The sequence below is a fragment of the Leptodactylus fuscus genome, chromosome 4, assembly GCF_031893055.1.
Source record: "Leptodactylus fuscus isolate aLepFus1 chromosome 4, aLepFus1.hap2, whole genome shotgun sequence".
Classification (NCBI taxonomy): domain Eukaryota; kingdom Metazoa; phylum Chordata; class Amphibia; order Anura; family Leptodactylidae; genus Leptodactylus; species Leptodactylus fuscus.
The window spans coordinates 39,327,238-39,355,107 of record NC_134268.1 but is presented as its reverse complement, the minus strand read 5'-3'; the positions used below and the strand labels follow the sequence as shown (position 1 = coordinate 39,355,107).

The window sequence follows — 27,870 nt, the reverse complement described above, 5'->3', positions numbered from 1 at the left end:
CCTGAAATATTACTGTGTCCATCAGTTATTAGATATATCAAACTGAAATGGCTGTTGCAAACACCAAAATATTTAGAACTAAAAATGATTAAGATTAATAGGGGTGCCCAAACTTTTTCATAGGACTGTATATATATGTATTGCATAATAGGAGGTATGTCAGTATCATTCGCTGTGCTGTTGTTGGTCAGATCCCACAGTACACGCTGTACACTGAAAATAAACCTGAGAGCTTATGGCATCCTGACAAGACGCGACGCCGTATCATTTACCCTCAGCTGTTTGTCTCGGTTCATGATGCTTGTTATTCAAAAGCCAAACTTCCACCTCCTCTCCTCACACAGGGAGACGGCGTTGTTCTCACATAGAGCCACTAGAACAATGACCATTAAGGTAAGAAGTATCTCTATATCTCAGCTACTAGCAGTATATAGCCTCCTCCGAACACGTGACTGTGTAGACTTATACAAATTCGTAATATTTTTGTTGCAATAGATGTTCATGTTATTGAATTAATAGAAGGTAAAATTGACCGGTCATTGTTGCCACATTTTATGTTTGAGGGGTCCATATAAGGATAAGCCATATATGTGGAGCAAATTGGAATTGGAATTTAGCAAGTCATGGCAGTTGCTGGAGGAGGAAACTACTGTATCTAAAAGTTACATTGTTACAACATTACAGTCCCTCCTGCATTCATAAGTATATAATAGATGCGGAGTAGTAGAAGTATTGGAGGTAACTTGTAAATTTAGGGCCTTTCTATTGCTGATTGCTACTGTAAATGCGTAGTGTCCCCTTTGTCCCTGCTGAGTGGGCAGAGTCTTCCCGAGTGATGTCAGCGCTGTGCTTTACTGCTGAGTAGGCGGACTCTCCCTGCAGTGACATCAGCGCTGTGAACCAATCAGATATCTCCTTCCAGTAGCTTACCTTTATGCTAAGTTAGAATTTGCAGTTTTTTGGGGACTTAGGATATTTTCTAACATTTATAGAGAGCCTATGGACAGTGGAAGGGACAACTGACCTGTGCAATTATATTAGTAACTAGGAGGACCCGGCTTCACTCGGGTATATTTCATTTTTTGTTTGTGTAGTGGCCCCATAAGAATTGCCCAGTTTGCACTTGTGTATTTTGTATGTCATTTGTGTATGTGTCCATAAGCGTCATGTGATCATGTGTATGTCAGTTTGGATATCAGTTTAAAAAAAAACTGCAATTGGTTGTAATGGTTACCTGGAGTAAAACTGTGTGTATGTGACCTTGTGTAACAGTGTCATCCACAGAACCCTGCCCCCTTAAAGCTGACCTACACCCATGAAGAAATATGGGTGGGTTGTTAGGGAAATCTGGAGTAAAACTCTGATGTGTGGTAGTGTGTGCTGAGCTGTGTATCTAATCCCTTGATGTATGATGGTGAGTGCTGAGCTGTGTTTCTAATCCTCTGATGTGTAATACTGTGTCCTGAGCTGTGTATCTAATCCCCTTATTTGTGGTAGTGTGTGCTGAGATGTGCATCTAATCTCCTGATGTGTGAAGGTGTATGCTGAGCTGTGTATCTAATCCTATAGTATATATAAAAGATTACAATGCTGATATGAGATCAAGCTGTCAATCATTGATAGGACCGCACTCTGGACTCCTAAGCAAAGAATGAGCAGATGTATAAATAAGTGACATGCTATACTAAATATTTTCCCATAAACCTATATATCCATCTGCTCAGCTCCTCCTGCTCTATGGCATGCTGATGTCAGAGCAGATTGTTTTTTTTACTTGATATTTTCGCTTTAACATCGTTTGGACTGTTTGATAAGGAAATCTGGAAAAAGTACATACGTGCATTACAAGTGTATTACATAGGTTGTCCAGGAATATTTTTATGGCCTATCGATAGTGGGGTACAGAAGACGTCATGTCAATACTTGTAAATCTAACAAACCAGATGCGCCCCATTAGTGATATATGTGATTTTCTTTATACTGTGATTATTTTTCTGATATTTTTTATACGTAAACTTCAGCTGTTACAGTCAGGAATGTCCAGCACGTGGGTGTCTGCAGGATGACATTTACCAGCGAAACATCTGGCCTGTAGGGAACAATCACAGCCAGTCTCATGGATAAGAATGAATGCAGCCAATGACATTACACCTTACATTCTAGAAATCTGTTCTAAAAGAATGTCTGGAATCTGAATAGTTACTGCCGGAGACACAGACAGCTTGTGTCTGCACTGGGTGTAATGGCTGAGATTGTAGGGATTAAGTGGTGCAAATGGATAGAAATGGAAAGATAAAGATAAAATATGAAATAAATATGAATATGAAATCTACAAGGGGATTAAACAACATGGAGGAAAAGACACGGCCTGTAACTAAAGAAACATCAGTGGTAAATGGTCAGGGACTGACAGCGCTGCGGAATATGTTGGCGCTATATAAATAAAATTTATTATTATTATTATTATTATTAATCATAGCAACCAATCACATCTCATAGAAACTAATCACAGCCCATAGCATCCAATCACAAACCAAAGCAATCGATCACTTCCCATAGAAACCAATCACAGCCCATAGTAATCTTTCACATCTCATAGTTTACTAATCTCAGCCCATAGCAACCACTCACAGTAGAACTTCCATTTTTCAAGAGCCAAATGTGCTTACATAGTGTGAAATAAGAAGGTCACATTTTGCACGTTGACCTTTGCAAGAAAGGTGTTTGTTGTGACAGTAAAGTGAAACTTTCAAATTTGGTAAATGTGACCACATACAAATTGTATTTGACATTCTATGAAGCAATTGTAAACCACTGAGAGATTATGTCATGGGAAAAACCTGGGCCGCCCTAAAACTTCAGAAGAGACAGTAAACAGAATTCGAGCTGAAGCCAGATGACAGACAGACGTGCAGGACTTTTACAGTAACTTGTAGAGGCCTATTGGAAGAGGTTGATGTTATGCAACAAGAAGACCTTTCACCTCATTGGGAAGATCAATCACCACAATATTAGAATCTTCGGCTCAGAAAAATCATTATTGAGCACCTAAGGGCGGGTTCACACCTGCGCCCGGTCTTCCCTTTGCAGGTTTTGATCTTCTGCTCAAGAAACTGGACAGGAGATGGAAACCTGGCAGTCAGTTTTCAAACCCATTCACTTGAATGGGTTTGCAAAGTGAGGCCCCTCTTTTGCCTCTCCACGGCGAAATCGGGTTTTTTCAACCGGACACAAAGTCAGACATGCAGGACTTTGTGTCCGGTTAAAAAAAAAACGGTTTCGCTGAGGAGAGGCACAAGACGCTTTGCAAACCCATTCCAGTGAACGGGTTTCAAAAACTGACTGCCAGGTTTCCATCTCCTGTTCAGTTTCTTGGGCAAAAGACGGAAACTTGAAAAGCAGAGCAAAGCACAGGTTTGAACCCGTTGTAAGCGACACAACCAAAGTAAATGTGCTCTGTGCAATGAGCAGCCTACAGTCCTATGGCTGAGGATATTGTCACTACCTACTCCTATAAACAGAATGGTGGAACTACACATTTCCATTTGGATGTTCATTGATACTTAAGTGTAACTCTGCCAGAATATTGGATCAACAATTCCAGGAATAATAATTCACCAATGGTGTGCTGACCCCCGTGACCACTAGACCTAGCATGCTGCAACTTCTTTCTGTGGGGCAATATCAAGTATCTGTCCTCCAACAACAGGATCTGAATGAGACCTGCATCACATCTGTGTTCAGTATTCTGTTCGGGGAGTCTGCTTGGGTGACCCCCTGAACAGAATACTGAACGGATTAAAAAAAGGTTAGCAGAGAAACCACACGGATCCCATAAACTACAATGGGGTCCGTGTGTCATCTGTGCGGTGTCCGCAGGAATCATGTGGAGAGAAAAGTGATGCTTGAAGTGCACTAATAAACCTCATAAAATTCCCTTTTAATTCTGTTTTATCCTTTTGCCTATTTTGCATCATCATTTAATGTCTTAAGTGTATTCCAAGAACTGCTCACAGCTGCTACTAGAATTCAGAGCTGAGATCTTCTCCCTGTTCATCGAGGGTCATGTTGCTCGGGGCGTTCTGATAGACTCGTTCTGTTTACAGACACCTCTGTATGTGAATAATATTCTATTTTATCCTCTGCCAGGTAAAGCTGTGAAGATTTTCCACTATGGCATCTCCGTGGACTTTATTTTGCTCGAATAAAAATACTGAAAAAAAAGAAATAATGGAGGTAGATCCAAGTAAAAGAACTGTGGGAAATATGGACGACAAAATGAAGATGAAGCAAGAAATCACTCTGTTTAATGGAGTCACCTTAATAGTTGGAAACATGATTGGATCCGGGATCTTTGTGTCCCCCAAGGGTGTCTTAATGTACAGTGAGTCGTTCGGACTGTCTCTGATTATCTGGACGCTAGGTGGGATCTTCTCCACGTTCGGGGCTTTGTGTTACGCAGAACTTGGGACAGCTATTATAAAGTCTGGGGCGAGCTATGCTTATATACTGGAGGCCTTCGGAGGATTCATCGCCTTCATCAGACTTTGGTCTTCATTATTGATCATAGAGCCCACCGCACAGGCGGTCATTGCAATCACTTTCGCTAACTATATTGTACAGCCCATGTTCCCGTACTGTGAACCTCCATATGCAGCAGTCCGGCTCATTGCAGCAGCCTGTATATGTAAGTAGTAATGTCAGCAAATGCATGTGCGTCTTCAGAAATTGTGGTGAAAACACCGCGGTTTGGCTGCAGCGCAAACGCAGCAGCAAAAATTTAGACATTTTACAGTCACTACAAAGCGGATGGAATTCTAGAGACTCTCACCCACACATTGCAGAAAAATACCCATAACAAAAATACTGCGATTCCCAAAACTGTCACATTTTTGGAAATCGCAGCATGTCAATTATTCCTACGTAAATGCTGGAGGTTTCCCTATAGGTATAACAGAAGTAGAAAGTCCGCATAGGAAACCTCTGTGAGCTTTCTGTGAAAAGTGCTGCGGGAAAAAAACGTGTGTTTCCGCCACAATTTTTTTCTTTAAGTGCAAAAATACAGGGTGATCTGCAGAAATCAAAAAAGGACACCCCCTAGGTATGCACTAAAAAATTCTGGCTGAAAAAGATCCCATAAATGTGGAAGGGATCTCAGGTGCATGAGACAGATAAGTGTTCCCTCAACTATTTATTGCATAAATTGGTGTAGTAACATCCCCAAGGAGATGCGTCCTAAAAAGAGCAGACCGCCGTCTACTAGTCTAAAAAGAACTTAAAGGTTGGCTAGAGGTTGGTCAGAAGAACCACACGCATAAGAGTCTCAGCTATTCTCCATACAGGAGCTGTGATATAGTGACATCTCATTGGAGACGTGCCCTAACAAGGGTATAGCACAGTCCTATATATTAGCTGATGGCTAACAGATCTAAATAGAGCTAGTTGGAAGTTGAGCATGGAACCATAAATATAGGTTCCTGACGTGGATATGTTTCCCTGATCCTATATGAATCAAATCACCAAGGGAAGAGGAGAGAGCTGCAGCAAGTGCTGCTACTAGCAGTCAATGAGACAAGTGCTGGGGCCCTAAGCGACTGAAGGGGCCTACTCAGCAGTAGCGTAGGGTGTGGGACCCACAGCCAGCTGGAAATGGCCACCATTATAGTGGTTAGGGAAAATCTGGTTCTCCAAACACTATTCATACTGCTAATGGAGAGGACCCTGGTGATCATTCATAGATGCAATGCCAGGGAGATGATTAAAAATAAAAAAAATAATTATACTCACCTGTCCTGCGCTCAGTATCCCCTCCGGAGCCCTGCCGTGGTGACTGAGGTCCTGCTCCTCAGTCCTCATTTCTGGGGCCTGTGTTTGGGCCCTAGTGGTCATGTGGAGTATTCTGGCGTAATGACCACTGAGGCCCAATCACATGTCTTCTAAGGTTTTTTTTTAAGACTAGAAGACGGTGGTCTGCTCTTTTTAGAGCGTCTCCTTGGGGATGTTACTACGCCACCGCTCTTATGCAATAAATATTTGAGAGAACACTTATCTGTCTCATGTACCTGAGATCCCTTCCACAGTTATAAGATCTTTTTCAGCCAGCATTGTTTAGTGGATACCTAGGATTCCCTAAATTAGACATGGACATTATATTTCACAGTTCACGATACACAGATATTGTGTTATACCCTATGAGACTAATTATATTCAGTGAGAAGGGCTCCATACATATCTCTTACACTATATTATCTAGTGTTAGTGCATGATTATAAGAGGAACAGTATAATATTTGTGCCATATTATAATCCTTATATTACACTAGATTTATTGGTGTATGTCATGTAGGGGGTGCAGATGTATAACTTATAAGATAAGATAAGATATTCCTTTAATAGTCCCACAATGGGGAAATTTCAGTGATACAGTTTCATAGATGGTACAGTAGTATATAACAAGAGAGAAACACATAGAAGCTCATGGCAGATAGAGAAATCCTAGGAATCATAGCAACTAAAAAAGAAAGAAACACAGACACACTGCAGGATCATTTAGTTCTCTGTGCAGATTGATGTTAATAATAATAATTATAATAATAATAATAATAATAATAATACAGCCGAATGTGGTTGTAGGACACGAGGAGGGGGGTCACAGCATGTGGATATAACAAGCAGAAATTTTTGCAGAGGTGGGGGACATATGCAGCTATCATGATAACATGTGGCAGTTCCTTTGGTAGGTGGTGAGATCTCCTGCTCACAGCTGATAGTTCGGTATCTTGCATCAGCACTATTGTCCTTTTAACCACAAAAAATGCCCCAAATGTCCTTCATCACAAGCCCTCCTCCTCCTCCTTACCACAGTGTTCTACTGCCCCAAGGAAGTCAGAGACCATCTAGGTATACATGGTGCTGCTCTCTTGCCAAGCTTCCATAACTCCTTGGGTAGGTGGGTGATGGTAGGTTCCCAGGTTGTAACAGTGTTCCATGTGTCCACAGTAATAGAAAGAAATACCAGTCAGCTGTAGCATCTTCACACATCAGCAATTGACGCCAGAAATCATCTCCTTGAACGAAGAAGTCCGCATTTCCATGTAGGTTTCTCTTCCATGCCGCATGTTGAGCCATGCTGTCCTAGCTGGGGGGATGGTAACAGGCACATGTGGAAACCAGCTGAACCAGGTCTTGAGTCCATGCTTTACAATGGAAACAAAAGGAACAAAAAACTCCACAGGGTCTTCCATTCGATTTATAGTTGCTAAATTCATAGTGCTAGATTGCTTGGTTACCGGATTCTTGAAGATACAGAGAAAAAGAGTGAAAAAGGAAAGAAAAGTTTGCTCCCAGCTTGGAGCACTGCATCAAGGCAGCCAGCCTCTCAGGGGGCGGCGCCTAAAAAAAAAAAAAAAAAAAAAACACCAGTGGCATAACTAAAGTCTTGTGGGCCCCATTGCCATCTTTTTCTGCCCCCCCCCCTTCATCCCTACAGAGGATTCTTGATAGTGATGGTTACAGGTGCAAAGGAGTTATACAACCTTAGTCTGGATAGGGTAATCTGTGGGTCTCCTAGGCTTATGAGCCATATGGAAGCTGCAATCTCAATACCTATGCCAGTGCGTATGGCCCCCCTAAGGCTCCTGAGCCCCGGTGCGACTGCACCCTCTTCACCCCCTCAAGTTACGCCCCTAGGAAACCTATAATTATATACTTGTGGGTGTATATTGAAAACGTTACATGACCTATGATCGTATGTTCATTGCACAAACACTATATGCATTTATTGTGGATTATTGAAGCCTTTTTATTAGCATCTAAGAATAAAAGTTAGTTCTTGCTAGGTTGTGATTTTCTTCTTCTGTGATGACTCACGGTGAGACATTTCCATAGACTGCTCTCATGCAAGTGTATTCTTCATTAGTATTCTGTGTTTTGCATCCATAATATGAAGTTAAAGATGCAGAACAAGCAAAAAATGTCTCTGATACCTATTTGTAAATGAATCTGTGTGGTAATGAAGTTATGTGCTCCCCTCTGTAGAACTAGACTCCTCTCTGCTCTGCACAAAGCACATCCAGTATGAACGGTAGGTAAACTTGCATAGCAAGCATATGGGATCCTTGTCCCATAGCCCTACATTGATAGTTTGACCTTCTGTTCATGCAGGAAACACTGTGTGCATCAGAGAAGAAGACACGAGGTCAGAGAGGAGCACAATGCAATGCAGGCAGGTCTTGGCTGCTCAGAACCTAGGTTGCAACCCCAGAACAAGGCGCCAGAAAATAAATGCTCTTGATGGCTGAGGACCAAACCACAAATCCTATGGTGGGCCGACAGTGTAAGGCTGTGGTCAATTGTGGGGGGCTCTGTCCCCCATTCTGCTTAAAATATGCAAAATATGCCGATTTGGGGTGAAATCCAGGTGGACCCCTCAGGGGAGAGAGAGCATGATTTTTACAATACATAGGAATACTTGGTGCAGTGCTATATAGTTATAACAATCCAATAAAATAGAATCTCTTACTTCACCTGTAAATCATCTACTCTTAATAGTAAGCTAGTGGGTCACACTTAAAGGGATTTTAAGATCTCAGACATTTAAAGCATAACCACAGAATAGGTCATAAATGCTGGACAAACGTGGGTCCCGCATCCAACTTGATGCCATGATGGATGTGCCCCTCAGGTTTCATAGCTCTGTTCACAGATAGGAAACAGGGACCCCCTATCCATTAACACTATCCTGTGGATCCCACCGACTTGACTGTTCACTAGCATTGGGCACAAAAACTATTGACATTAATTGTGGGCAAATGGTGGAGACTAGAAGAAAAAGACAAAAATAGCATCTGCATCAGTAAAGATGTGGCTGGTATTGTCTGTAGCCAGATCGACATCTCCTAGGATGGGACAGGTTGTTAATTATATTATCAAGACTGTAGTAATGTGCAAAAATGGATTCACTCGAGTATAAGCCGAATTTCTCAGCACAGTTTTTGTGCTGAAAAAGCTCCCCTCAGTTTATACTTGAGTCAGCAAAAAAAAAATTATTTATTTATTTTTAGGAGGGGGGGGTCTATGACCAGCCGCAATATCAATGTATAGAATCTCCCATAAAATAGTGGGGGGGGGGGGAAAGAAGCTTGAAAAAAAATAAAAATAAATAAAAGTTGTAAATCCCTCCTTTCCCTAAAATACATATAAAAGTGGAAAATTACTATGAAACACATACACATTAGGTATTCGACAGTGCCTGGTCTACCGAATATAAGATCTTCAGTGCTCCTCTTCCGTCGGGAGGGGTTAATAGGAGCACTGCAGATCCCCTATATTCAGCCAGACTGAGTTCCAAGTGGGGAAAAAAAAATCAGTTCTCAAGCTCAGGGAAGGGGCAGACAGACAACCAAAACAACCCCTCCCCTTCCCCAGCACCCAGCAACTACTGCACCCAAAAACTCCGACCATTTTAATTTTTGAAATTTTTCAGTAGCTGCTGCATTCCCCTCCCCCCCTATACTTATAAGTCAATAAGTTTTCCAAGTTTTTTGTGGTAAAATTAGGGGCCTCGGCTTATATTCGGGTCGGCTTATACTCGAGTATATACGGTAATTTATTTTAATATAAATATTTATATATAGTATCTTATAAACTATACATCATTTATTTCATGTATCCATTTGGTTTCACATTTAGGCACTTTAACATTCATTAATTGTGTCGATGTGAAATGGGGAACAAGAGTTCAAGATGTCTTCACATATGCCAAGATCCTGGCTCTCATCATGGTCATCTCAGTAGGTCTTGTGAAGATCGGCCAAGGTACGGCTATTTGTTCTGTAAATAAATTCTTGATGTGAAATATGACTGGATGGCTTCATATGGTTATTAATGGTTGAACCTTCCGTTAACAAACTGGACCCCTCGTGAGTCTGGTGCCTTAGTAAAAGACAACTCTTGACCTGTGTATTTGCTATAGATTATTTGCTTCACCTTTAAAGCCGATCTTGTATGTTTATATGCTACCCTATATAAGGGCAGTATATTTTAACTACAGCCATAGTCCTGGTAGATAAAATGAGAGACAAAATAATGTTGTGTGGTCTGATAATATACTGGTCCCATAGCTTCAGTCCATAGCACTAAATTCAGCTCCCCCTCATATTAGAGAATATCAGGCTGGTGTGTATAAGATCATACATAGCACCCAGTCAGTCACTGACTGCCCACAAACAAGCACTGTGCTCATGAATATAGACAGACTCAAGCTATGAGACCAGTGTATTCTTAGAGGAAACCAAACCACACACCAACCTAAATTTCACAATACAAAACGTTGCAACATATTGTATATTTACTGTTGCCACAGAGATGACAAAGGGGACACATTCATATTCGCTGCTGTTTTCACAGGTGAAATTGGAAATATACAAGCTCCATTTCAAGGCTCCACCACTAATGTAGGATTTATGGCTCTGGCCCTCTATTCTGCTCTCTATTCTTATTCTGGATGGGACACGCTGAACTTTGTCACAGAGGAAATGAAGAATCCACAAAGGTTTGTTGATCTGTGCCTGTTGGTAGATAGTTTATTCAGTATTTATATATTATTTTGTTTTGTGTAATATTGTTACATTTTATACCACGTATGACTATGTTCACATCTGTGCCGGGGTCTCTTTTGGAGACTCTCTCGCAGTGGCCACCAAAAATTGTCTACCGGCTTCAGTTTGAAAGACAGACCCCCATTATAGTTAATAGGGTCCTTCGGACTCTCAACCATGTAGGGTACTGTTTATACATTGGGGTGAAATTTCACAAGTCAATATTCAAGTGTATAAAGAGGGTAGAGAACCCAGTTAAGATCTATGAAAATGCCATGCAAATATTGACATGATCAGATACAATAGGTACAGGTAATGCAGGCAAGACAACAATCTTAACCAATGAGAATCTACAATGACATGATCCCAATTTGTCATGAAGCCTAGTTAATAAAATATTGCTATGCACTAGTTTCAAAACAACCAATGGATGGCCACACAAAGACACATCTAGGATATCATATCACTTTGTGACGCAATATCACAAAACCCTATTATCTTGAAAAGCTGGTCATCTGGCAACACACATATCTATGTAGAAGGAAAGGTAAGAAAGGACAAATCTGTAATATAATTATGGGAAATTCTCAATTTACCCCAAATTGATACTATAAGATTGATACAGGTAAGCTAGGTTCACGACTGCGTCAGAGTATCTGTAGGAGAGAAAAGTCCTGTATGGCGGTAGTCTAGGAGTGTTCGTGGGTAACCGTATTTTTTAGCAGACAGACTCTCCATCTTTGGGTACCCATGTGGACCCAAATAACTAATGTGAACCTGGCGTAACAGTAAAAAAAACAATACTTACATTCACTGTTCCAGGCAACATCAGTAGAAGCCACTTAAGGTTAAGGTATTTTGTCATCTATCTTTAGCATACAGTTCATATTATATCTCATAAATATTCTCTGTAATTTTATTTCTTCCAGGAACCTCCCCCTTGCTATTGCCATTTCAATGCCGATCGTTACCATAATCTATCTGCTGACCAATCTTGCATACTATGTGGTTCTGGATATGGCAGCCGTTCTCACAAGTGATGCCGTGGCTGTGGTAATTCCTCATAAGCATAGTGGCAAAAAATAATTGTGATTCTTAACACTATTATCAGCAGGTAAATGCATTATGACTTATTATTATTGTTTCTACAGACATTTGGAAATGAAGTGCTCGGCCACGCCAAATGGCTTATCCCAATAGCAGTGGCCATGTCTTGTTATGGTGGATTAAACTCATCTATAATTGCCGCTTCAAGGTAAGAAGATATCAAGTGAAGTCATGAGTAATAGTTCTAGCTCTTAAGTCTTAAAGGGAATGTGTCAGCAGAACTCAGCATATCAATCCTGCCCAACAGATAGATAGGTTAGCTCACCTGAATGATAGTGTTTTCCCCATGTAAATTGCTGCCTCCAATGCCAAGATATCGCCATTTTTGTCAATGTGCAAACAAGTTCTTTAGAGCAATGGAAACGCATATGCATATTGGCAAAAATGGTGATATCTCAGCAATGGAAGCACCAATGGATTTGGGAAAGACACCAATTGACCCAGATGACTCTAACCTATCTATCTGCTGGCTGGGTTGATATGCTGGGTTTTGGTGACACTAACCTATCTATCTGTGGGATGGGTTAATATGCTGGGGTCTGGTGAACGTAACCTATCTATCTGAGGGATGGGTTGATATACTGAGGTCTGGAGACCCTATTCTATCTATCTGCTTGCTGGGGTGATATGCTGGTTCTGGTGATACTAACCTATCTATCTGCTTGCTGGGGTGATATGCTGGTTCTGGTGATACTAACCTATCTATCTGCTTGCTGGGGTGATATGCTGGTTCTGGTGATACTAACCTATCTATCTGCAGGACTGGGTTGATATGCTGGGTCTGGTGACAATAACCTATCTATCTGTAGGGCTGGGGTGATATGCTGGTTCTGGTGATACTAACCTATCTATCAGCAGGACCGGGTTGATATACTGGTTCTGGTGATAGTAACCTATCTATCTGCGGGATGGTAACCGACTCCTTTTAAAGAGGACCTTTCATCAGATCGGGCACAGGCAGTTCTATATACTGCTGGAAAGCTGACAGTGCTCTGAATTCAGCGCACTGTCGGCTTTCCCGATCTGTGCCCGGTGTAAAGCGCTATCAGTCCCGGTACCGTAGCGCTTTAGTGACAGAAGGGCGTTTATGACAGTTAGCCAGGGACGCCCTTCTGCCCAGCAGCGCCTATCGCGCTGTACAGTGTGAGCGGGGAGGAACGCCCCCTCCTCTGCTCACAGTGATCGTCCATAGAGGAGTATTATCAGGAGGGGAGGGGGAGTTCCTCCCCACTCCACAGTACAGCGCGATAGGCGCTGCTGGGCAGAAGGGCATCCCTGGCTAACTGTCAGAAACGCCCTTCTGACTGTAAAGCCCTACGGTACTGGGACCGATAGCGCTTTACACCGGGCAAAGATCGGGAAAGCCGACAGTGCGCTGAATTCAGCACAATGTCAGCTTTCCAGCAGTATATAGAACTGCCTGTGCCCAATCTGATGAAAGGTCCTCTTTAAGGGCTCAGTACCAAATTCCATTTGTACATAGAAGTAATAGAGCATACATGTGTACTGTAAGGGTGCATATGGCATTACTATACCATGTTATATCTCCAATCATATATACAGGCATACGGAAGTGTTTTCTTATGCTGGAATCCATACAGATTAGACAGAAATAACATGGTGACATTCTTCGAATGCTGAACTCTAGAGTCATTCTTTCCTAGACGTATGGTTTGTAATAGAGATTCCCCCTACGCCCAACAGCAGCACAACTGGGGTAATCCTGCCCCTATGAGCTGTTAGGACAGGTGGAATATTTAATTACCTAACAGCAATTAACCCCTATAAGAGGTCAGAGGACCAACTCCCCTTTGTGTTTTTTTCTGTCCTGTGGGACAGGACAGGTGGACGGGGGAGAGGTGCTTTGGCCTCCTATAGGGGTCCCCTCTCCCCCCCTAAAGATTGTACCTTGCTGCGTGGCTCTCTCCCTGCGCCGGTCCGGGTTCCCTGCTGGAGCAAGTGGGTGTCACCTGATGGTCCCCGGGATCTTCTGCTTCCAGTATCCTGGGTGATGACCATTGTATCTAATCCTCCGCTCTGCAGGCGGCATCGCGGACGTCCGGGCGCTGCAGGTTCCGGCAGGTAGGAACCTTTTGTCTGCCGGCGGGGGCTAGGAACTACTTCTCAGCTCCCAGGTTCCGTCCGAGCCGGGGACTGCTTCCGGGGAAACCACGCATGCGCAGGCCGCGCGACTAAGGTATGTGCCGCGGCAGGCTGCGCAGGATCATAGGAAACAATGAACAGCAGGTAAGCAACTGCTGTTAGTGTGTCTACCCTCCCCCCCCCCGCTTGCTCGAAGGGGGGGGCGAGTTGTTATGAAATTAGGTGGAGCTCGGACCCAGGTGAAGGGGGCGTGGCTCCTCCCCTGTCCCTCCCCCAGCCGACCTATTTAAACCCCCCCTCCACCACAGTATGGTACCTGTCGCTCCGGTTGCAGGTACTTCTGAAGCATTGCTGCCTCAGGAGAAGCTCAAGAGCTGGAAGTTCAACTGCGTGTTATCAAGGTTGGTGGTGGTGGTGCTGGGGGGAGGGGCTGCTGCTGTTGTGGCTACTGTTGTTGCTGAGGTCCGGATTTTCTGTTTTATGCTGCTTCTTTCCTCCTAGTATGTCCTCCTCATCCTCTTCGACCCTCCCTCGGAGGAAAACCACTGCGAAGAGGAGACATCTGTCTTGTGCCCGATGTAATATCCCCCTCCCTGACGCCTGTGAATACAGGTACTGCCAGGGATGTAGAGCACCTCCCTCCGAAGCTACCCCAATCAGAGAGATGGTCTCCTGGGTTAAGGACTTCGTGTCCCAGTCCATGAGGAAAGTGGATGAGACCATTTCCCACCTCGCCAAGAGGCCTCGGTTGGAGCCTTCTGAGCCCTCCCTCCCGCCCCTAGAACGCCTTCACATCGGGGAGGTTGAGTCTTCAGAGGAAGACCCGGTGGTGGTGGAGAAGGAGGTGTTTCCCCTCGAAAAGATGGGTAGAATTTTCAGAGTCCTCAGATCATGTGATCGGGAGGCAGGGGAAGGGCCAAGCAGGAGGGCAAAGTCCTTTAAAGCTAGTGCGGACCTGGTCCAGGTAATGGAAGGCGAGTGGAGGCGTCCCGAGAAAGCATTTACACCTTCCGCTAGGTTCAGGGCACTTTTTCCTATATCTGAGTCCCAGCAGGGGGCCTGGGGACCACCGCCAAAAGTAGACGTGGCAGTTGCCAAACTATCCCGCCGCACAGTCCTGCCAGCCGAGGACGGCTCAAGTCTGCAGGACCCGTTGGACCGCCGCGTAGAGGGGTCCCTGAGGCGGGCATACTCTGTCGCCTCGTCGCAGGCCTCCGTGGCCATATCGGCTAATGAGGTGGTCTCTGCCCTACAGGCCGAACTATCTTCCCTTGCTAGGGATATAGACACGGGGGTCCACCGGGACGACCTCCTATCGGCTATGTCCGATATTAATTTATTGGTGGACCACTTGGCTGAATCCTCCAGGTCGCAACTAAGACTCGCCTCCAAATCTATGGCCCTCACCACTGTGGCCAGGCGACCGTTGTGGGTTAAACCATGGAGGGTGGACAACTCCTCCAGACTAGGGCTTTGTACCCTGCCCTTTGAGCCCGGTAGGCTCTTTGGCAAAGCCCTGGACAAAATCATGGAGGATCTGGCGGACACTAAAACTAAAAATCTGCCGCAGCCGCCAGAAAGGAGAAGAACTGCCTTTCGAGGCCGAGGGTCCTCCACCAGAGGTTTCAGGGGGCGTGGACGCTCCGCTCCCCAGGGCCGAGGTAGAGGACGCGGTACTTTCCGTGACCGTAAGAAGGATCCCTGACCCATTAGTGGTCTGCCATCCTGGGAGAAAGCGGGCCCGTCCATCTAGGGCCCCGACGCAAAGGTCCCAGGGTCCTTGGCTACATCTAGGCTCCACCGGCCGAGAGAACATCTTGCCCTTTTTAGGGCCCCAAACAACTTCATCTTTGAGTACCCGTCCAGAAGGAGCTCCCTCCAGGCTTCGTGGTTTCCAGAATCTTGGGCGAAGGACTCAGGTTCATCTTCGACATAGACCGCTTCCGTCTCGGGATGCGGCTTCCTTAGGGAACCTTCAGGCCAGGTACACTCGCAGGATCTCTCATAGCTCGGCCCAGGACCTTAGATCAATGGGACGAACACCCAGATGGAAAACCTTGTCTTCAAGTTTCCACCCTCCCAGATGGCAGAATTTCAGCCCCCCCTATCTCCAGGGGAGTAGTATCCACGGGTCTTCCCCCAGCTCCCTAGTAGGGCTGGGGAGCCCTTTAGGGGGACAGAAGGCCTCTCAGAGCCAGGATCAAAGAAGACCCGTTAAGATTTTTCACGATTCCATCAAATCGAATCCAGTTCCGGGGATTCGCCAGGGACTCTCCTACCTGGAGGCACCTTCTCTATGTCAAGAAGCTGCGAGTCCGGAATCGCTGTCCCTAGGGACTAAAAGAGCCTATCCAGTGAACCATCAGTGCCCGGCCATGATTGGCCCGGCAGACCCATCTTCACGATGGCAGGTCCTCGGTCAGATTTACCTAGACCCTGTTGACCACAGATGCCTCCCGGTCCAGGGGAGCTCATCTGGGGGAGACCCTGGTACAGAGCACCTGGCGTTACCTGAAGAGAACGCGCTTACCCAGCTGGCAAGAAATTACCAGAGCTCAGGTGAAGCTTCTGACATGGACTCCACAAATTCGGGAGTAAAGAACCAGGACGGACAGCCTGTTCACAGCCGTTTACGGTCATCCCGGACAGAGGACGAGAACCCTCTCCACGTCACCAGACGCCAGGATCCTCATCTATTTGGATCTATGTATTCCCCAGCGGCCAGCGGTTCAAATTCCAGGTTACAGTCGGTGGGACTGACTCACCAAAATGCGGAGGACCTTAGCCAGGTCATCCCCAGACCAGGATGCTCTCCACTATCCTATCAAAGGATGAGGTCTCCCCGAGGTGGATCTGATGGCCACCTCAAACGGCGCTGCAATATAGGAACGTCGCTCCCCAGTTCGGGAAGACAATCCTCCAGCGCTGTATGCCCTGTCAATACCAGGGAGGATCAGACGGAAGTGCGTCTACCCTCGTCAACTGAGGATTCGGAAGGTATTGACAAAACGCAGGCAGAACCGGAACTTGGCAAGGAAATCGCCATTCTGGTTAAAAAGGGCATGGTTCACCGTCCTCACTCTCATGAGACGGAGGAACACCTGGAGGCTTCCACCAGTGTAAACTCTGGTAACCCGGAACAGCCGGCCCTATCAAGGCCTGAACAGATGCAACCTCACTGCCTGGAGGTCAGCCAGCCTTTAGCTGGCAGAAGAGGATTATCCCAGGGAGTGCTAAGAACTTTGGCGCACTCAAGAGCAGAGTCAACTAACCAGAGCTACCAGAGGGTCGCCCGAATCTTTCAGAACTGGTGTTCGAGTAACCAGCGCGACCCTGATAGGAATGCAGTCTTGGAGTTCCTACAAGACGGCCTGGAGAAGGGGCTAGCACCTGCTACCTTGAAAGTCCAAGTCTCAGCTCTGTCCGCACTCCTGGAGACCCGGGTAGCACTAGATCCTCTGATTAAGCAATTTTTAAGAGGGGCTACTAGACTCCGTCCTCAGGTGCAGCCACCGGTCCCGATCTGGGACCTGGCCGCAGTTTTGCAAGGGCTCTGTGCGCCCCCCTTTGAGCCCCTATCTGAGGTGGATTTGAAGTACCTAGCATACAAGATAACTTTCCTGTTGGCAATAACCTCCGCCAAGAGGGTCGGTGAGCTACAAGCCCTAGCGGCCTCTGAGCCATTTATAACCTTCTTTCCAGACAGAGTGCAACTGAGGTTTGTCCCAGGATTCTTGCCAAAGGTACCCACGCCTCAGAATGTTAACCAGGCAATCGTCTTACCAGCGTTTTTTCCCTCTCCCACCTCTGAGTGGGAGGAAAGGATGCACAAGTTGGACTTGGTGAGAGCATTGCAGATTTATCTAGAGCGGACTGCGTCCTTTCGGAAGTCAGAGAATTTGCTGATCAATGTGTTTGGCCACACCAAAGGGACCAAAGCATCCAAACCAACTCTATCAAGATGGATTAGAGAAGCCATTATCTGCTCCCTACGTGCTCAGGACCTCCCGGTACCAGACCTTATCCGTGCCCATGCCACCCGAGCAGTGGCGACATCATGGGCCGAGAGACGTTTTCTTTCCTTGGAACAGATATGTGCAGCGGCTTCTTGGAGTTCTCAGCTAACTTTCGCCAAACATTATAGACTTGAGTGGCGAACAAGGGAGTCCACAGCATTTGGACATTCGGTATTGGCATCAGCTTGCCAGAATCACCCGCCCTAAGGGAAAGCGATACTTGCTAAATCCCCAGTTGTGCTGCTGTTGGGCGTAGGGGGAACGAAAGATTGTGAATGACAATCTGTTTTCCCTTAGCCCAAACAGCAGCACAAGGCTCCCTCCCTATGCTGTAATTGTACTATTTGTTTGGATGTCATATTACTTCTGTTAAATAGATGTCTAAAACTTTACTTGCTACTAACACAAAGGGGAGTTGGTCCTCTGACCTCTTATAGGGGTTAATTGCTGTTAGGTAATTAAATATTCCACCTGTCCTAACAGCTCATAGGGGCAGGATTACCCCAGTTGTGCTGCTGTTTGGGCTAAGGGAAAACAGATTGTCATTCACAATCTTTCGATATCTCCTACATGTGGAACCTGGTGGTGCATGGTATAGCAGTTCACAGTCCCCGCCACTCTGTACTATGCTACCATGTGCATGAAACAGGACCTCTTACATTTGTCATCAAGGACCTCACCAGCAGGCCAAAAGAAGGCCATATAAATGTGCTGTGGTTACCGCTCCGTCATAGGTTGTGTTACACGATTCTATAAATTGGAAAAAATGTATATCGTTATACAAAACTTAAACCTAGCATTTGCTGTGTGAATCAGTATATTAGAGCATGCACTATTCTATTATACTAATCTGATATGTAGGACTATATTTTTATCCTCCTAGGCTTTTTTATGTTGGAGCACGTGAAGGTCACCTACCAACAAGCCTGAGCCTCATTCACCTGCAGAATTTTACTCCTGTACCTGCCCTTCTCTTCAATGTAAGTGACACCGAGCATTCTCCATGTTTAACCCCTTCCTGCTCTGCGCCATACTATTATATAGCTTTGAGCCTATAGTTAGCGCTCAGCGTCATAATAGCACGGCGCTGTAATGCCACAGGTGTTACACAACCAAGAACTGGGACCAGCCACCAGATTTAGAAAATACTCCAACTCCAGATTATTAGCGATAATGGTGCCTGGTGGCTTGAAGACAAGATCAGCCCCACGACCCCCAGGATCCCTCGTGATGAGATTGCCTTTCCCTACTTCACATAAGAAGCCTATATGTTAGGTATCCTCATCTGCCTATAAATCCACACTATCCAAAAATAGTATTTTTTTATCCCGTACTGGGGGGGGGGGGAGGAGAAATAAATGTATTTTGGTCACCTATTTGGTAATTTCCCCCAAAAAAATAGCAATAAAAATTGACCAAAAAGTCCTACAGTTCAAAAATTGACACCGATAAAAAAACTACTATTGCTCCGCAAATAAAGAGCCCTTAATTATCTCCATCAACAAAACAGTAAAAAAGTTATTCAGTGACCCCAGTAAAAAAAAAAATTCAATCATTCATTTTCAATAACTTACGTTTTATTAGTAAACGTAGTAAAACATAGAATAGTTTTTCTTTTAAATCTTAATTCATTTTCTTATATTAATATATAAAAATGTCCAATAGGACAAATATAGCATCATGAAGAACAATTTGTCCCAGGAAGGGGTTAAAGAAGTATTTTGCCCTCATCTCCTTTTTACTCAAGGTATTCACTCCTTCCTGTTCCAGATTGTTTTGAGCTGAAGTCGGCTCCTCCATTCCTGGAAGGGAAGACTGTAGACAATATTGCAATAATATACGTTTCGCTAACAGGAGGGTCACCACCACCATCAAGGATAGGGTACCCAATGGGGGGGCAATATAAAATAGTAATGGGCTGGGTCAAGGGGGATATCAATATTTTAGGTATCAATAATATATTTGAGTATAGATCGCCAAGACAGTTGCACAGTGCCGCAATCCCACATACAGTGTATCAAATCCGCCAGCACTTCAGGCAAGATATCAAACAAGAAGGCGCTTTATGATGAGGAGGAATTGGGTTTCCTTCATCGATCATTGATCACGGTTCACCTCACTCACAACATTCCCTCCATAACCTGAGTGGAAGGATCAGAGCACCGAAGAGACTGGCCAGAGAACGCAGAATCCGTAATACATAGCAAGTAAACCTGCATAAGCCCCTATACATCATATAGACTGATCCCTTACCACCCCACCCATCAAAAGCATTGCGGTATATTTTTGACCTGACATTCTATAGGGAGCCTTCACACGGAGTATACGCTCCGCTCATTCTGAACGTAAAAGTCGTTCAGAATGAGCACGTAAAAACCAACTCCCATTGATTTATATGGGTGCCGGCATGTGTGCTCCCCATTGAAATAAATGGGAGGCTTTTTTTCCCTATTGCTTTCAATGTGATACGCGCGTATCACATTGAAAGCAATAGGGAAAAAAGCCTCCCATTGATTTCAACGGGTAGCGCGCGTATGCCGGCACCCATTCAAGTCAATGGGAGCTGGTTTTTACGTGCTCATTCTGAACGAATTTTACGTTCAGAATGAGCGGAGCGTTTACTCCGTGTGAGGGCTCCCTTTACAGTTTCATTTACAAAAAGGACAGTACATAAGGCAGAAACATGTCCCAAATTTGTCCCAGAACTCAGTAACATTAACCATCTCCTTTCCTCCTATAGTCACAGGTCTCCTAGATTAATAACCCCTTTTTCCTTCCACTTATGTAAGAGTTTGTTTTCACCCCCTTTGGGAAACCACGATGACCCATTGTGGGGTTTTTTTTTTCACAAACACCCTCAAAAATGTTAATAAAAGCTAATCAAAACCTTATATGTAACCCAAAATGGTGAAACGACTCAACATGCAAAAAATAATCAAATGAAAAGATCCTCCGGCAACTCTCCGATTAATAATAAAATGTAACTTTCAATATAATATAATAAAATGACAAAAAAATGAAAAGAAAAAATCAAAAAGAAAAAATAATCCCCTTAAAAAACGCAGACACGTTTGGGATCCATCCTGTTCTTTCCTCAGAGCGTGTTGTTACTGGTCTACGCTGAAGTTATATATATAAACATATATAGAGACATATATATGCAAAAAATAAGCCCTCACATCATTATGTCAACCAAAAAATTTAAAAAAGTTATGAATTCTGGAAGAGGAAATGGAAAATATGAAAATAAGCCGAGCATAAACGTCCAAACTACCCTGCGTCATTGATGAGTTAAATCTAGAGGAAAGTCAATCCGTCACAACTAATATACCTGGAGGCTCAGCATTCTCCAGCCTCTCCTATATGTAACACTAACCTGTCTGGTCTGACCTGGATACAGAAGATGGTGCTTCATAGGGAAAGTCACAGGAGGCAGCGCCACCTACAGGATACACCTGATTTCACCCACTCCATTCTAGCATCTAGAAAGGAGATTGAGTAGATCTAGAACTGCTCCATTCTAGGCTCAAGCATGGACACTGCACTGATAATGCAAGGCTGGCATGATCAGTGGTGTTTCTGCTTTAGAGTCTTTGCCCGCACCTACTAGCAGCACCACTACAGTGCCCATAGGGGTTATAACTGATCTCCACCAAGCCCCGTGATATATAATCGTGCATAGTAACGCCAAGTGTTGTTCCACAACAACACTGAGTTATACATCAGAAAAGTTACTGTAGACTTTTGCATTCCAGGGATTGATGGCCCTATTATACCTGCTCGTAGAAGATATTTTCCAGCTGATCAACTACTACAGCTTCAGTTACTGGTTGTTTGTTGGACTATCTGTCGCTGGACTAATAGTACTGAGGATCACCCAACCACAGAGGTCACGTCCCGTGAAGGTAAGATTTTACTCATAGGGAATCAGAGCAGAAAGCCATAGAAATCTATCTACTGTATCTATCTATCTATCTATCTATCTATCTATCTATCTAATATCTATCTATCTAATATCTAACTATCTAATATCTATCTATCATCTACTGTATCTATCTATCTATCTATCTATCTATCTATCTACTGTATCTATCTATCTACTGTATCTATCTATCTGTCTATCTACAGTCCTATGAAAAAGTTTGTGCCCCCCTATTAATCTTAATCATTTTTAGTTCTAAATATTTTGGTGTTTGCAGCAGCCATGTCAGTTTGATATATCTAATAACTGATGGACACAGTAATATTTCAGGATTGAAATGAGGTTTATTGTACTAACAGAAAATGTGCAATATGCATTAAACCAAAATTTGACTGGTGCAAAAGTATGGGCACCTCAACAGAAAAGTGACATTAATATTTAGTAGATCCTCCTTTTGCCTCTAGTCGCTTCCTGTAGCTTTTAATCAGTTCCTGGATCCTGGATGAAGGGATTTTGGACCATTCCTCTTTACAAAACAATTCAAGTTCAGTTAAGTCTGATGGTCGCCGAGCATGGACAGCCCACTCTCAAATGGTCTGAAAACAAAGATTGTTCAACATAGTTGTTCAGGGGAAGGATACAAAAAGTTGTCTCAGAGATTTAACATGTCAGTTTCCACTGTGAGGAACATAGTAAGGAAATGGAAGACCACAGGGACAGTTCTTGTTAAGCCCAGAAGTGGCAGGCCAAGAAAAATATCAGAAAGGCAGAGAAGAAGAATGGTGAGAACAGTCAAGGACAATCCACAGACCACCTCCAAAGAGCTGCAGCATCATCTTGCTGCAGATGGTGTCACTGTGCATCGGTAACAATACAGCGCACTTTGCACAAGGAGAAGCTGTATGGGAGAGTGATGAGAAAGAAGCCGTTTCTGCAAGCACTCCACAAACAGTCGCCTGAGGTATGCAAAAGCACATTTGGATAAGCCAGCTTCATTTTGGAAGAAGGTCCTGTGGACTGATAAAACAAAGATTGAGTTGTTTGGTCATACAAAAAGGCGTTATGCATGGCGTCCAAAAAAAACAACATTCCAAGAAAAACACTTGCTACCCACTGTAAAATTTGGTGGAGGTTCCATCATGCTTTGGGGCTGTGTGGCCAATGTCGGCACTGGGAATCTTGTTAAAGTTGAGGGTCGCATGGATTCCACTCAGTATCAGCAGATTCTTGAGAATAATGTTCAAGAATCAGTGACAAAGTTGAAGTTACGCCGGGGATGGATATTTCAGCAAGACAATGATCCAAAACACCGCTCCAAATCCTCAGGCATTCATGCAGAGGAACAATTACAGTGTTCTGGAATGGCCATCCCAGTCCCCAGACCTGAATATCATTGAACATCTGTGGGATGATTTGAAGAGGCTGTCCATGCTCGGCGACCATCAAACTTAACTGAACTTGAATTGTTTTGTAAAGAGGAATGGTCCAAAATACCTTTCTTCCCGGATCCAGGAACTGATTAAAAGCTACAGGAAGTGACTAGAGGCAAAAGGAGGATCTACTAAATATTAATGTCACTTTTCTGTTGAGGTGCCCATACTTTTGCACCGGTCAAATTTTGGTTTAATGCATATTGCACATTTTCTGTTAGTACAGTAAACCTCATTTCAATCCTGAAATATTACTGTGTCCATCAGTTATTAGATATATCAGACTGACATGGCTGCTGCAAACACCAAAATATTTAGAACTAAAAATGATTAAGATTAATAGGGGGGCACAAACTTTTTCATAGGACTGTATCTATCTATCTTCAAGTGGCCGCGGCTAAAAACTGCCATGAGAAACAGGCAAATGTCCTATTTTTTCATGGTCATTTTGTATCCATCGGGGACCTGTTTTTATAGATCCATCATAAACTTGAGTCTATTGATGGATCCATGAAATAGACTTATTTTTTAAGAGAAAAATGGACCATCCAAAAAATAGATCCGTGAAAAGTTTTATAAAGACTCTGCTCCAGTGTAAAATGGCAAAAGAAGACGAGAATGGGGAATGTTTGGGACAAAAAATACACCAAATATGAGCAGAAAACTGGCATAGATGCGTTGATGTATTCACCCGCTGTCTTCTAAAAACATCCATTTTTGACATTCATGTAAATAAGGTCTAAGCTGATAGTCACGGAGGACCTTTCTAACAGAAAATTGTAAGAGGGGTTCCCTAGAATGACGCTTATGTTACAATGGAACAAATTGCTTTAGTAAGTGGCTCGACCCTTCGTAGCAGTCCATGAACCAAGATCTGTAAACTCAGTCCTGAAAGTTCCAACCTAGTCAGGAACTGATTCATTTCAGCTCCATTATGATTGACTACGGATCCATGATAGTGCGACCACCGCCGCTATTATCCTGCTAAGACAGAAGAACCACTGCAATAGCGGGACCACCGATGATAATAGCAGCAATGGTCCTGCTATCATCTACTCATGGCGGCTATTTTAGTTTTTACAAGATGAATCCTTATTTGTTCGGTTTGTTAAAAAAAAAACAAAGCTGTGTGTATGGAGCCATACGAAAGATTGTTCCAGTGTGATATCCATTAAAAAATAGCACACTGACCAAAAATATGGTCATGAGGCCTAAGATAAAGTACATTGTTTTATGTATATTCTGATACATGATGTATGGCTTGCTTACAGGTCAGTCTCTTCTTCCCGGTTGTGTATTGCCTCTGTAGCCTTTTCCTTGTTATCGTCCCACTCTATTGTGATGCCATTAATTCGCTGATCGGCGTAGGGATCGCACTGTCTGGAATTCCGGCCTACTTCTTAGGAGTTTACCTGCCCCTTCACAAGGGACAAAAGCTGCTTACATGTATTAGCGGTGAGTATGAACCCTACTGTGTGCATGGAGGTGACACTATCTCCCTCTAGTTATAAAAATGAATTTCTGTCTGTCTGTCTGTCTGTCTGTCTGTCTGTCTGTGCTCTAATGCGAACCAAACGACTGGACCGATCTTCACCAAATTTGGTACAGAGATACTTCAGATATCCGGGAAGGTTTAAGACGAGACTCCAACTCGCTTGGACATACCGTTGCTGAGATACAGCATTTCAAACACAATGCCCCCCCTTAGCCAATACAAACCTGCAAGTCATTCACTCATATTCCAACTGCAATACACATGGTCACTCCACATGCACAATACAACACTGATATCCAAACTGAGATACACGCATCAGAGGATTAGATACACAGATCAGCACACAGTATCACACACCAGAGGATTAGATACACGGGTCTGCACACAGTCCCACAAACCAGAGAATTAAATACGCACTTCTGCACACAGTTCCACACACTGAAGGATTTGATACACGCGTCTGCACACGGTTCCACATACCGAAGGATTAGATACAGGCGCTACACACAGTTCCACACTCCAGAGGATTAGATACGCGCGTCTTCACACATTTGTACACGCCATAGGATTAGATACACGCGTCTTCACACAGTTCCACACTCCAGAGGATTAGATACGCACGTCTGCACACAGTTGTACACGCCATAGGATTAGATACACGCATCTTCACACAGTACCACATGCAGTAGGATTAGATACGTGCGTCTACACACAGTTCCACACGCCGAAGGATTAGATACGCGCCTCTTCACACAATACCACACAGGGAAAGATTAGATACGTGTGTGTGCACACAGTACCACACTTTGGAGGATGAGATACATGCCTCTGCACACAGTACCACAAGCCAGAGAATTAGATACGCGTCTCAGCACACAATACCACACGGGGGAGGATTAGTTAGACACATCTGCACACAGTACCACACGCCATAAGATTAGATACGCGCGTCTGCACATAGTACCACATGCCGTAAGATTAGATATGCACGTCTGCACTCAGTTTAACTTACTGGAGGATTAGATACATGCCTCTTCACACAATACCACACAGGGAGGATTAGATACACACATCTGCACACAGCACCACACGCCAGAAGATTAGATACGTGCGTCTGCACATAGTACCACATTCCGTAAGATTAGATATGCACTTCTGCACTCAGTTTCACTTACCGGAGGATTAGATACATGCCTCTTCACACAATACCACACGGGGGAGGATTAGATACACACATCTGCACACAGTACCACACGCCAGAAGATTAGATATGTGCATCTGCACACAGTACCACACCAACAAGGATTAGATACTTGAGTCTAAACACAGTACTACACGGGGAAGGATTAGATACAGCTTTACTCCAGGTATCCATAACAACTGATCACAGGTTTTTCACTGATATCCAAAATGAGATACACATAATCACATGACGCTTATGGACATACACACAACAACATACAAAATACACCAGTGCAAAACTGGACAATTCTTATGGGGCCACTACACAAACATAAAATGTATTATACCCGTGCGAAGCCGGGTCCTCCCTCTAGTATCAAATATATCTTGGGGTGGTGACGGATTATCCATAGTCTTTTATATTTGTGATCCAATGAACATTACTATGTACTAAATGCTGGTAAGGGAAACAATATAAGGGAGCGTTCACACTACCGTCGGTGTCCGACAGCTAGTGTCCAATGCTAATGTCTGCGCAAAATCTTCCGAACAGCACGCTCCCATAGAAATGAATGGACGTAGCCGGCACGCGGGGGGTTAAGCGACCGGCCACCGGCAAAGTGTACGTGCCAGCTGCTTCCATTCATTTCTATGGGAGCGTGCTGTTCAGAACGGCTGATCCGAACAGTGTTCGTTCATCTCTAGTTAAGAGACTTTTGCCCATTCTTCATTGGGGATCCCATTAGTCTGACCTCCATTAGTCAGGCCAAGGGCCTGGGCCCTGTCACTGGCTGCCTGAGCCCTTTTCCATTAAATGCCAGCCCAGGGGAGGTGTGTGTATATATATATATATATATATATATATATATATATATACACTTATACTCATCTGTCCAGGGCTGAACATCCGCTCTGGGGCTCTTCTTGTGGTAGATGCTAAATCCTAGTGGGCTAAAGGTCCTGTTATGATGGTTTATCTACATACGTTATATAATGTTATATAATGGTAGATCTCAGGATGCAGCTTGTTACATGTATCCCCTATTTGTGTTAACTTTTTTAGCCTGGATGACGAAATACATACAGATTCTTTGTAACTGCTGCCTGACAGACCTGGATGAAGACAAGAAATGCTAAGGTCCAATGCTACCGAATCCCGATGTCCCGACCTGCTCCGGGCCATGGATTATTATAATGTTATGCACTGACGATTATTTTGTGTACAGATCTTATTGTAATTAGAAAATTATTTTATCATTTTTGTTTTGAATAAAATTTACTTATGCTATATTTCTGTATTACTTTTAGTCAGGGGTGAAACTGTATGAAGTAGTAGTCACACCTGGACCCTGGAATCTGAGAGGGGCCCAAATATGAGAGGGACCTGGTACAGATTTTACATTGGATCACAGAAGTTTCAATTTACACCTCTGATTTCATGTCTATTTATGATGTCATATGATTTCAGAGGGAACAGTAGAGGAAAAAAATTTTCCAAGGTCCATGGTCACAGATGACTATGAAAGGAGAGGTCTCCATCTGAAGCCTCCAGAACATGCCCTATGGTCCCTACATGAAGATAAGATAATCCTTTAACCCCTTCCCGCCGATGGCATTTTTTGATTTTTGTTTTTCGTTTTTGACCCCCCTCCCTCTAAACCCCATAACTTTTTTATTTCTCTGCTCCCAGAGCCATATGAGGTCTTAATTTTTGCGGGACAAATTTTTCTTCATGATGCTACCATTAATTATTCTATATAATGTACTGGGAAGCAGGAAAAAAATTCAGAATGGGGTGGATTTGAAGAAAAAATGCATTTCTGCGACTTTCTTACGGGCTTTGGTTTTACGGCGTTCACTGTGCAGCCAAAATGATATGTCCCCTATATTCTGTGTTTCGGTACGGTTCCAGGGATACCAAATTTATATGGTTTTATTTACATTTTGACCCCTAAGAAAAATTCCAAAACTGTGTTAAAAAATTTTTTTTCTAAAAGTCGCCATATTCCGACGGCCGT

At 43.9% G+C, this 27,870-nt stretch overlaps 1 protein-coding gene across 1 annotated transcript; it reads left to right on the top strand.

Annotated features, from left to right (window-relative positions):
- Nucleotides 1-290: 290 nt before the first annotated feature.
- Nucleotides 291-27,140, top strand: LOC142200163 (Y+L amino acid transporter 2-like). Its single transcript, XM_075270324.1, has 10 exons — nucleotides 291-393; nucleotides 4,150-4,687; nucleotides 9,690-9,815; nucleotides 10,407-10,551; nucleotides 11,527-11,650; nucleotides 11,749-11,852; nucleotides 18,707-18,803; nucleotides 21,579-21,728; nucleotides 24,447-24,630; nucleotides 26,916-27,140. The coding sequence occupies exons 2-10, from the start codon at nucleotides 4,174-4,176 to the stop codon at nucleotides 26,987-26,989; spliced, it is 1,518 nt and encodes a 505-aa protein (XP_075126425.1). The 5' UTR covers nucleotides 291-393; nucleotides 4,150-4,173; the 3' UTR covers nucleotides 26,990-27,140.
- Nucleotides 27,141-27,870: the final 730 nt, after the last annotated feature.

Excerpts from the sequence above, each read along its gene's own strand:
- LOC142200163 (XM_075270324.1), top strand. The coding sequence starts at position 4,174 with ATGGCATCTCCGTGGACTTTATTTTGCTCGAATAAAAATACTGAAAAA. Across the intron at positions 4,688-9,689 it reads CATTGCAGCAGCCTGTATAT|GCACTTTAACATTCATTAAT; the intron begins GTAAGTAGTAAT and ends TTTCACATTTAG. Across the intron at positions 18,804-21,578 it reads TACCTGCCCTTCTCTTCAAT|GGATTGATGGCCCTATTATA; the intron begins GTAAGTGACACC and ends TTTGCATTCCAG.